This window comes from Leucopleurus acutus (genome assembly GCF_964270905.1).
Source record: "Leucopleurus acutus genome assembly, chromosome: 6".
Lineage (NCBI taxonomy): Eukaryota > Metazoa > Chordata > Mammalia > Artiodactyla > Delphinidae > Leucopleurus > Leucopleurus acutus.
In genome coordinates, this window is record NC_139149.1 from 41,140,542 (window position 1) to 41,152,565 (window position 12,024).

At 39.2% G+C, this 12,024-nt stretch overlaps 1 protein-coding gene across 2 annotated transcripts in view; it reads left to right on the top strand.

Annotated features, from left to right (window-relative positions):
- Positions 1-12,024, top strand: part of FMNL2 (formin like 2) — a 305,055-nt gene that overhangs the window by 214,950 nt on the left and 78,081 nt on the right. For both annotated transcript variants that reach the window (XM_082840757.1, XM_082840758.1), the window contains exons 5-6: positions 360-443; positions 3,789-3,941. In XM_082840757.1, coding sequence (XP_082696883.1) covers positions 360-443; positions 3,789-3,941 — 237 coding nt within the window. The remainder of the gene's footprint in view (positions 1-359; positions 444-3,788; positions 3,942-12,024) is intronic.

Consider the following 12,024-nt stretch of genomic DNA (forward strand, 5'->3'; position numbering starts at 1 on the left):
CAGTCTTGGCTCCTTAAACAAGCAGGCTCCAGATCAATTATGGTGGAAGAAAAGGACAGTTAGCAAGTTCCTGTTTCAGAAAGTTCCTTACAGGTTATCGTCAGTCTCCTAAGCAGTAAAATACAAGGAAGAAACTCGTACACTTTTTGACCCCTTGTCGCTCATGCTGAAATATTATGGTTTTCTTAGTTGCCATATTTAAAAGCTGCTACCTCATGTGTTACAGTCTAGGCCTTACTCCATAGTTCCTTTCAGGCGGTGAATGTTTCTGGTGGAAAAAAACAAGTTTTCACTGTGTCCTTTTCATGGTAGAGCATGCGATGAACTTTGCCAATGATTTTTTTTTTTTTTTTGAACAGATGGGTCAGAGAGTTTCTGAATGAAGAAAATAAAGGTCTTGATGTTCTAGTAGAATATCTGTCATTTGCACAATACGCAGTAACGTAAGTAAAACTTGGCTTGTTTCCTTTAAAATTTTATGTGGTCACAGAAGTTGCATCTCAGTGGTAAAATTAGGTACCACACTGAGGGGAGACACCCAGAAGCAGATGTGGTAAGGTTTAAGGAGGTTTGTTTATATTCAAGTAACTAAAAGCAAATCTCATAATTGTTGTTAGAAATGCTTTTAAGGCAGAAATAAAACAGGGGAGTAAAACCACCCGTAGAGGAGTGCTTATTTCAAAAAGAAGTGCTTTCTTTAGTGCTCAAGTTATGTATATCCATATGGTAGAATACTCTAGCAATTATTGGAAGAGGTATATGATATATTGTTGAGCGAATAAAGCAAAGTATGGAGGAGTGACTCCCTTTTTATTTAAAAAAACAAACAAACTTGTATATGTATATTTGTAGGTGCTAGTAAATACAGAGAAAATGATTGCAGAAGTAGGTACCAAACACAGTGGGAGTGGAGTCAGCAAGAGGTTTTCCCTTTTTAATTTATATGTATTTGTATTGTTTTGACTTCCCCTTCATAGGGGGAAGGGGAAAAAATGGGGCAGAGCAGGAAAAAAATTTTACTTATTTCACCTTTCCTTTGTTGATTCATAAAGTTTTCTCATTTGCTAGGCTTCTGGAAAGATTTACAACAGGAATGAAAAGTGTACATTTGAATGAGACGTTCTCTTCTCCACATTTCCTCTTTAATCAAAAACTATTCCAGTGTCCACTGTCACACACACAGACTGAGGAAATAATACTGTATTCTTCTTAAAATTTTTATTTATTTTTTTTTGGCTGTGATGGATCTTCATTGTTCCGCATGGACTTCTCACTGCCGTGGCTTCCCTTGCTGTGGAACACGGACTCTAGGCACGCAGGCTTCAGTAGTTGCAGCATGCGGGCTCTAGAGCGCATGGGCTTCAGTAGTTGCGGCACGTGGGCTCCGTAGTTGCGGCGCATGGACTGTAGGGTGCGCAGGCTCAGTAGTTGTGGCTCGCGGGCTCTAGAGCGCAGGCTTAGTAGTTGTAGCACACGGGCTTAGTTGCTCCGCAGCATGTAGGATCTTCCCAGACCAGAGATCGAACCCATGTCCCCTGCATTGGCAGGCGGATTCTTAACCACTGCGCCACCAAGGAAGTCCCAATACTGTATTTTTAATTTGATTGGAAGACATTTCAGCCTAGGTGGTGTTTTTTTTCTTCTCAACTCTTCTTTTCAAAGCAGGAACTTGTTTTTTATATTGCCCCACTTTAAGATCTAACCAGATGTTATCTTATAATCCTCATCGCTTCCTGGAGAATTTGTGAAGAGAAAACTGTAATTATTCCTACCTTACAGCTGCAGAAAGTAAAGTGTTAACTGAAACTGGCCTGATGAGTTTCAGTTTTGATAACTCATATATGGTATGGAATATAATAAGAAAACCCAGTAGATAAGTTCTTATCTTCCTTATAATTCTAGTTTTTATAGCATGCTCTTCCAAACGTTGTTCCTTATCTACCTCCATTACATTGAAAACTGCTAATCTCCCTTACAATTTATATTATATGACAAAACAGAATAGGAATATTATCCTGTTGCATATTTTAAAATCTGGAAGAATATTTATTGAGGAATTAAGGAAGGGCTAAGAAACTACAGGAATAATGGGAAAGAATTGCATGCTGTTTGTAATATGTTTGCTGTAATTAACCCTTTACCCCATCACGATAGAACTTGTAAAGCAGCTTTCCCAAATGCACCTACACACGAGACCAATGGGAAAAGGTAGTGCTACTCTGAGGGAATTCTTCTGGTCCGCAGTCCAAGAGCAAAGACAACAGAAGATCAGAGCTCAGAGCTTTTGGTTCCTAATCTTCTACTTTTTTTGGGGGGGTGGGGTGGGCATTAGCTTTACGTTCTTTGCTTATTAATTTTATTTTTGTTTTTATTACAAAATTAATTACATGAAATTTTATACTTTAATTACATGAAAAATTATATATAGATACATAATTTATGTACATACTTTCTTGAAACTAAATGGGCTGAAAAAAATTTCTTACTATTCCTCAGCATGTGACAATTTTCTGGCTCATGTAACGTGAAATAACAGACTCATGTGCCTTCCCTAAAACGGGAGCTTTCACCAAGGTGTGTGTTTCTTTTTTCTGCTCAGTGAGAGTCGGAGATGAGCTGAGAGGAGCATAAGGATGCTGAACAACTGAACATATGGGGGCTGCAGAGTGGCTTGGCGGGAGTCGTAATGACATGAGTGACCTTGGGATGCCCCCTAGGTTTACCTTTTCCAGTGCCAATTATAGGCTTCTATTTTTAGTCCTTAAGGATCTGTTAGATTCCTCAATTCCACCCCTTTTCTGTTCACTGCTTCCTGTATCCTAAGGAATGACAGAATTATTAGACCCATTCAATGACTTTGTGCATCGGTCTCTGTTATCTGGATTACAATTTAATAAATGGAGAGCATAACCTAGTTTACAGATGGTAGTTCTAACCAAATATTTAATTTTGGCAGTCATACTTGTATAAAAAGTCATACTTGCTATTTGCAATATGTGTTGTTGATGTTTTTTTCCCACGATATCCTCCAGTATCTTCCAGATGCTGTTAATTATAGCTGCATTGTGTTTATTTTCTGTCTGATCAGGTGTTGCTTGATGGAACTATGGGTTGAAACAGTTGATAAAATGTATTTTTGAGAAAGCAGAGCTACTGACTTTGGAAGGGGAAAAATGCATAGAACACAAAGGCCTGTCTGTTTAAAAATTCCTAAAATTATACAAGAATGAGCAATTTAACTAGCCATTTATTCTAACATGGTTAACATGAGTAATAACCTCAAAAAATGTCAGAGAAACAACAGCCCTACTTTAAAGAGCACCACATTGGGAAGAGATTCCAAAATCAAAGCAAATTCATAACTTTGCAAGTAATGTATCACATATGGTTGGAAAAGTACACTTGCCAACACACTAGGAGAAAGTGTTCAGTGAAACTTGATGGAGAGGAATAAATTAGTATAAGCCTAACATATTGACTTGTTAAAGCAAAATGAAGACAGCTCTGAGATCTTTCTTCCCCATCCCACCATAGCTCATTAGTAATCGGTAAGTCAGCAAGCCTTATAATAAGATACGAATAACACATCCCTATTTGTCATTCTGTATTTTCAAAGCTAACGCTCAGTCCATGGAAATTCGTTTGTATTCCATTTTCAGTTTTCTTTGTTTGCAAAAACTAACCCATATTAAGGTGCAGATGTATAGTTGGAAGGAGTGAGTTTTGCACATCCATGTATTTGCGTGAATGTGAATTAAGTCTTTGGTGGCATTTCTCTTTTGTTTTAGTTTTGACTTTGAAAGTGTGGAAAGCACTGTGGAGAGCTCAGTGGACAAATCAAAGCCCTGGAGTCGGTCCATCGAGGACCTGCACAGAGGGAGCAACCTGCCTTCCCCCGTGGGCAACAGTGTATCCCGCTCGGGAAGACATCCTGCACTGCGGTGAGTGCCTTGATTCAGGAAAGAGGCAGATATGTCAGGACAGCTTCTGTTGAGGATCCTGGGCCATGTATTGCTGTATCTTGCCACACAACACTTGTGTTGTCAGTGATTGCAAATGCAGGTTTCTTCGGGAGTTCATGGAATCATCACTGGGGCAATACTCAGTCACTTTCAATAGCTTTCTGCAAATACCACTCCTTCATTCAGCAGAGAAAATAAAATTCTGCTGCCAAATGACACAACAGAGTAGTCTCCATAGGCAGATAAGTTTCTGAAACCAGGAAGATGCTGATGTACTGACTTGGACTCTGTTTCCTGGGTAGAGGCAGCACATCGAGATCTGAGGATCTCAAGAACTTGATGCTGTTTAAACCCGACTCCTCTCTTCCCTTCCTCCCGTGATAGCTCAGGTGTGTGTTCTGTGGGATGTGTTCTTAGACATAGGTACAGATTGCTGTAGTGATCATTTTTATTAAGGAGATGCCTTTAAGCAGTGCTCCTTTGGTTGGGTGTGCTCTCCATTGTCAACCTTCTATTTCCTCCTAAGGATTCCTTCTCCTGTCTTTTCTGGCTGAAATACCACCATGCTAAGTTAGGATGGGGGATGAACACCTGGGTGTAATATCACTGAGATTGTTCATTCACTCAGACCTACAATCATTCACTGAAAAATACTTCTGAGCTTCTGTAATTTGCTAGCCACTGTACTCAGAGTTAGTATACATGGGTGGGTAAATCAAAACTCCTGCCCGACAAGACAGAGTTATCATCTAGAGCAAGTTCATAAAGGTTTCTATGTTCCAGGAGTTTAATAAAAATTTTTATTAATAAGCCCCTCATTCCCAAATGTTGCTTACTCTTTGTAGCTTGACAATTTTATCTCGCTTATTTCAGGCTTGATCTGGCAAGTGGACGTTGTTCCTGTCACTATTTAAGATCACCATGGGTGTTGGGTCATTGTAGTAAAGTCCACGTGTCAGGTTGTGATCAGTGAATACGTGGCTTTCAGACCTTTTGTATTTGGTAGCCTTTTTATTACCTCTTGTCCCTTTGACTTGGGTTTTGGTCATGGAAAGTTAAAGTCTTTATCATGAAGTTCAGTTCTGCTCCAGGATTTGATGTTTGAATATGATGCTTCCTATCAAGCATTCAGATTTTCCTTGTTTGGAAATGCCAAAAATATTAACGGCTTTGGAATGATTCAGTAATAATGAAGAACCATGTTTCAGTTCATCTCACAGTATTTGCAATAGGCCAAAGGCTATATAACCTGCTGGTCTGTGTGAACTTTACATGTGGACAGAGGAATATGTGGGCTGATAGAGAAGTTGAAGGAAGGCCAATTGTGCCTGAAGAATTCCCTAATCACCTTGTAACTCAAATGGAAACTCTTGCCATTAGTTTAGCTATAATTATGTGTAAGGAATTTAATTGACAAAGTACGTTTTAACTTGCTTTCTCCTCATTTCTCAGCTGGAAAGTATCATATATTGGCCAGCTACCATCTTAACCGGAAGTCATTTTTCTGATTAATAACTCATTACACCTATTTTCAAATTACTGAGGACTGTTATTGAGAGTACATTGTTTCTGGTAGAGTGGAAGAGTCGGGAAAATAGGGGAAACATCTCACATCCAAGGAGAGTTATGATCCTGGACCCTGGACAGTACGATATAGGGACATCAATGTCCAGCCTGATTTGCCTCACGGTTGGCTTAAGGTAGATCCTGCTAGAATTCATTTTAAATTGGAAAAAAAAAAAAAAGAGACCCCAAGTATAGAGAGAAAGACACGGTGGAAATGCTGTTTTGAGAAACTTGGGAACCGTTGTGACATTTCTGGTTGGCAGGTGTGCTCGAAGATGACCAATTAAGAAACGAGCGTCACATTCTCTTTTGTGTTTAAACAGTTTCAAGCTCAGGAATGGAACATTTGAAATTCCTTTGGCTCTCCGTCATGGGCTCTCAAGAAAACCAATATGGCAGTAACTTTCATGCCACTTGTTGACTTGAAGCTTGGATTTTTGTTTTTGTTTTTAAATGATGTATATTAGTGATATTCCAGCTCTTGTGTGCATGGATTCTAATTCTGTATTTGGTCATTTGATAGCATCTCTGACTTATAAAAACAGCAATCAGAAGTGCAGATGCACGGTACATGTTGCTTTTCATAGACCCAAAGATTGTTTATGTCTTTTTCTCTTCCTCCTCCTTCTTCTCTCCCCTTTCTTCCTCTGCTGCCTCTACTTTTTGGCTTTCTTTTTGTTGGCCTTCTTTTTCATTCTGCCATCTCATTTCTGATCGTCTTGTCCTCCTGTCTCCTCTTCCTCCGGTTCCATTCATCTCTTGCATCACTGCCAGATTGTTTTCTCTGCCTGAGTATCTTCATTTCAAATGCCACCAGAGCTGCTTCTCTCCCTGTTGCCTCTGGAGTCACTTCAGTTTACACACTGATGTTGAGGCTTCAAACTGGAAAATCTCATAAGTCATGGGTGAAAATGTCGCCCAAGAGAGCTTATAGTGCATGGCGACAGAGTGTGGCAGCTGCTGTCCGTGTTATAATATGATAACTGCATGGCTTCATGCCATCACTCTACTGGGGTAAAGCCCAGTGCCTTTTAAACTTTGATACACTCTGTTATCATATTATGATTTTTCCTTTTAAGAATTTGAACCTTTAGGCTATATTGCAGTTTAAATATTATTACAGTTCTTTTTTTTGACGGATAAAAGGATACTAAGTCACGTTCGGTAGAGATGATTTATTCTGGTAGCTTTTTTTGATTAGAATATATTTTCTGTATCCAAATACAGATTTTAGTTCCCTCATCTCTATCTCCAGATAATAATGTAGATTCAGTAATCTTACCCTGTATCACTTAGCAAAAGGGTTGGTTAAACTTGGAGGAAGAAATGAGATGTCAAGAAATTTAAAACACTTTATAGGGACTTCCCTGGTGGCGCAGTGGTTGAGAATTCCCCTGCCAATGCAGGGGATGCGGATTTGGGCCCTGGTCCAGGAAGATCCCATATGCCGCGGAGCAACCAAGCCGTGTGCCACAACTGCTGAGCCTGCACTCTAGAGCCCACGAGCCACAAATACTGAGCCCACATGCCACAGCTACTGAAGCCCACATGCCTGGAACCTGTGCTCCGCAACAAGAGAAGCCACCGCAATGAGAAGCCCGTGCACCGCAATGAAGAGTGGCCCCGACTCTCCGCAGCTGGAGAAGGCCTGCACGCAGCAATGAAAGACCCAGTGCAGCCAAAAATAAAAATAAATAAATACATTAAAAAAAGCATACACTTTATAAATGGGGCTTGATTAAAGAAAAGGAAAAAACGCTCTGTTTTTAAACAAAATTCGAATGATGCACACTCTCCTCTTCATATTTAGACTTTATTTTTTAGCTATTTAAAGTAGATGATTAAGTATTTTATGACATGACACTCACATGACACTCACCTGGAGTTGTATCTGGACACTCACCTGGAGTTGTATCAACTATTAGGTTCTGTATTATCTGTATTATCTGTATTAGTATTATCTGTATTATCTGTATTAGATTCTGTATATTCTGTATTATCATAAATTTGTCAGGTTGGCAGTTGTAAAAAATGTTTGTTGATGCAGTAGAAACCTGGATTGTGCTGTTTCATAAGCTTAGAGTCTGGTGTACCTTCAGTTAAGATAGATTTCTGTTAACGTGGCTACAGATCTAGCTAAATTAAATGATGCTGTATATGCATATATGTGCACACTAGATTTTTGAAGACACGGGTTGCATTAATTCAGATGCAAGAGAAAGTAATTTTTATTTTTTAAGAATGTCATGGTTAATGCTATTAGGCTTAAGTAAGCAGTGCCACAGATAATAAATCAGTGTTCCAAATTTTAAAGGAAAAGGGCGGAGCACTAAAAGCCTGGAAGAAGGGATCAGATATAAACTGGGACTTTGGGTGATGGCCAGAGTTGCTCCTCAGGGTGAGGAAAGGCTGCTCCAGGTAGAGGTAAAGTGAATGAGCATACAATGAGCAAAACCTTACATCAAAGATCAGACATGTTTGGGAAAGAGGGGAGAACCTGTCATTTCTGCTACAGAGGGGTGGAGGGCTGTCTAATGGAGAGATTGGGTCATAGACATACCAAGCTGGGTAGACCTTGTATGCCATCCGAACTGACCTTCCCACTGTGGTGAGGAAACCAAGATCTACGTTTCCTTTAATATATTAACTCTTACTTATATTTCTTTCTAAGATTTCCTAGAACAAATTTCATTGCTTTTCCTGAAATTATTATCTTAATGGAATGGCATCTCTTGAATAGTCATCATCTACTATTTAGCACTTATATACTTAGTGGGTTTACATGAAGAGTTCAAGTTTACATCCTTGTTTACACATTTTAATGCAGTAATCCCATTCTTGGCAATGTTTTTCATAGGAGTAATTTTTAAAAATTATTTTAAAATGGGCACAAAGATATTGGTAGCATTGATATAATTTTTATTGGGGAAAAAAGCTTTTGTTGAGTGTCCACTGTGTACCAGGCACTGTCCTGAGAGCCTTCTGTGATTATTCACTGCTGACAATGGCTCTATGAGATAGATAGCTGTTACTATTACTATCCCTATGAGGAAACCGAGGCCTCTAGTGGTTAAGCCACTTGCCTGGGATCAAACAGTGAGTGAAGGAGGTAGGATTTGAAGTGAGGTGCCCTGACTCAAACTGTCACGCCATGTGATCCTGCCTGTATATTCACAGGATGATTTTTTCCCCCATAAATATTATTGTTTTAATATCAGCGTGTCCACATGGAGTTATGTTAAGTTGTACCGTGCAGGAGAGGATTTGCTAATCCTTCCCAGGAGATGTGCCTTTTTCTACTTTATCCAAAGGTGCCAAATGCTCTAGTGGAGACCATGATCAATGTGTTGGAATATTTATAATTATTAGAAGATAAGGTCATATAGAAACATGAAGAATGTTTCCTAAATGAATGACAAGAGTAAGATGGAAAGTTCTCTGTTAATATAGTTTTATTTTCACCTATTTGCAATGGGAAGGCATTGAAAGGAAAGTTTATTAAATGAAGATAGTGACTTTTTATGGAAGGGGAGATTATGAATAAACTTTTTTCTTTTCAGGTTTTTGTTCAACTCTTTTTTGTTGATGAGGCACTTGAGGCCCAGCTTGAAGACCTTGTTCTCTAAGACCTAAGGAATTAGGTGCTGCAGACCTATTTCCATGTATGGCCCATATGGCTCATTGGCCTTCACTGCAATAGATACTTCTGTTCAAAGCAGTTTTCTTGATCTCTTTGTAACAGTGATCCTATTTAAACATATGGAAACACCAGCTCTGTACCAGTTTGCTTATAAAGTAAGTGGTATCTTGAAAGAGTTGAGTTCTTTTAAGTTCTTACAAGTTTTTATTTCAGCAGGAGCATTTTACCTTGAGTTTTAATTGTTGGGGGTAGAAGATCACCTAACCTCTTAACTGAAACTGTTATAATATCACATTAAATATATCTTCGGGGGCTTCCCTGGTGGCGCAGTGATTGAGAGTCCGCCTGCCGATGCAGGGGACACGGGTTCGTGCCCCAGTCCGGAAAGATCCCACATGCTGCGGAGCGGCTGGGCCCGTGAGCCATGGCCACTGAGCCTGCGTGTCCGGAGCCTGTGCTCCGCAACGGGAGAGGCCACAACAGTGAGACGCCCGCGTGCCGCAAAAAAAAAAAAAAAAAAAAATCTTCAAATTCTATAGTTAGAAGCCAAAGCACTTTCTATGTTGATTCCCAACAAGGAGGTTGAACTCAATTTTGTTCATTTTCCAGCTTCTATAAATTAAGAATGTAATTTCTGAAACAATCATTATTCTCTTTTCTCTTCTTTCTTCTCCCCCCAAATTCTATAAAATCAACTCAGACCTTTTACAGTTGTCATGACTGAGAGTTGTAATCTGTATTCTATTCTACGTTTATTCAGTTTCCTTAACTTTGTTTATTCTAATATTTCCCTATGGAAGGATCTTGAAGAATTTACCCTAGCTGTCAATTTAAAGGGGAAACTCTACAAAGAAAAATATATTTAAACAGTTATTTTCAAGGCTTGAATTCTCTCTGTTCACCAGATGAGATGGCAGGTGCTGATTAAAATTTTCATTAACACTTACTTTAGAAGGAGAGAAAATACTACAAAGGAGTGGAAGAAAAAGGAACAATGAGATGATCATTATAGCCAACACCTGAGTTTTATTTCTGAGGAAGGAGAACTGTTGAAGACATTCCTTAACCTGCTAGACTGTTGACCTGAAGATCAAAGGTCGCAGAAAATGCAGTACCCAGTACCCATCTATAAAATAAAGACTTTCTAAAGTCCTAGACTTTCCAAAAATAATCTAACTACAAATTGTCACTTTGCCTTTTCAGCACATTTGTAAGCAGAAACAAGTCGAAAGTGTTAGGTTGTTGTGTTTCAGATTTGTGCATTTCTTTTTTATTTGGTGTTGTAAACAGAGAAAATTGTACTTGGGTTAAGAGTGTACATTCCACATTCTTAGCTTGGAACTTATATTAAGGGCCTTGCTTATGAAAATGGTGACAGCTTTAATTGTAGCTTGTGGGTGCACCATACCGGCAGATTTGCCAGACATTTCCCACTGTGAGAAAGACTGATTCACTTGTTCCACCTCTTTATTGGGTCTTTTCTGTGATAGAAAACTGACTAGAGGCTATGTGGAAATGGAAAAACAAGTCACCTCGCCAGGGCATTGTTGGGTTCTGTCTCACAGATTCTCAGATCAGATCTAGGACCTGCCTCATAGGTTGTGAGATTAAATTAACAATTCCTATAAAGAACCTGGTGCAACAGTGAGTAGTCAGTAAATAACTACATAGAATTGAGGAAAATACTAAAGATGACTCAGCAAATTCCTACAGGCGTGGTCTAGTGTCTTCATCTGCAAGATTTATTGCATACTTAATATGTGAAGGGTGCTTTGTCAAGTGCTGAGGATACAGAAGGATACATGGAATAATGTGTTTGTACATGATTCATGACTGATAAAAGAATTTTTCATACTTACATCATTATATCGTCATGAAATCTTGGGGAGGTGTTCAAGAGTTATTAGCCCCATTTTACAGATGAGGAGGCTCAGAGAAGTTATCCATAGGTAGTAAGTGATAGAGCCAGGATTTATAATCAAAGTCTTCTAACTTCTTTCCACTTTGTCAGTGTCTTTATATATGATTTGATTGAGAAGCGTGTGTGTTCACGCACATACGCACTAACACATGTTAAGTATCACTTGTGTATAACCAGAACTAATGATATGGAACCTTAGAGGCTAGAGTGAACAGTCAAACCTAGGGAAGAGTCGTGACTTGGTCTGCATGTGAAACAACATGAGGAAGGCTGGCAGGAGTGGGTAGGAGAGGGGAGAGGAAGGGAGAGTGGTATGAGCAGTGGGTCAGTGGTGAGACTGTGTGGTTTGTTTAGGAAACAGTGAATAGATGAGTCTGGCTGGAAGTAGCATAGAGCCAGTTTATGTACTGCATTGAAGGCCAGGCTGTGGAATTGTCATTTTAGCTCATCGACAATATTTTATTGAAGATTTACGAAAAGAAGGGCCAAATTTGGATGAACATAGAAATACTTCTTTTGAAAAGTCACAGGAGTTAGATGGTTTCCTTGGACACTTCTCACCTAGGGTCATATCCTGATTAATTAGCCACTCCATAGCAAATGCCTTTGACAAAAGGAATATAATTGAAAATCAGAAAATTCAGACTATTGACCCTCCATTCATAGGATGGAGTCTGTTGATTCACTGATTCCATTCAAAAAGCATGTAATAAGACCTTTTGACTTACAGGTTATGTTCTAGCTATCACCTGGTCCTCTAACAGGAAATACAGATCAACAGAACATTTCAGTAACTGATTTAAAAGAAAAAAGGTTCATAAGGAGTTTTGTGTACCGACCCCCCTGTGTCTCTGTTTCTGTCTTTGTCTCTCTGTTTCCCGTCCTCCTTCACCCCCACTTTGAACTATCTGGGTTCTACTCTTTCAGCTCTGTTT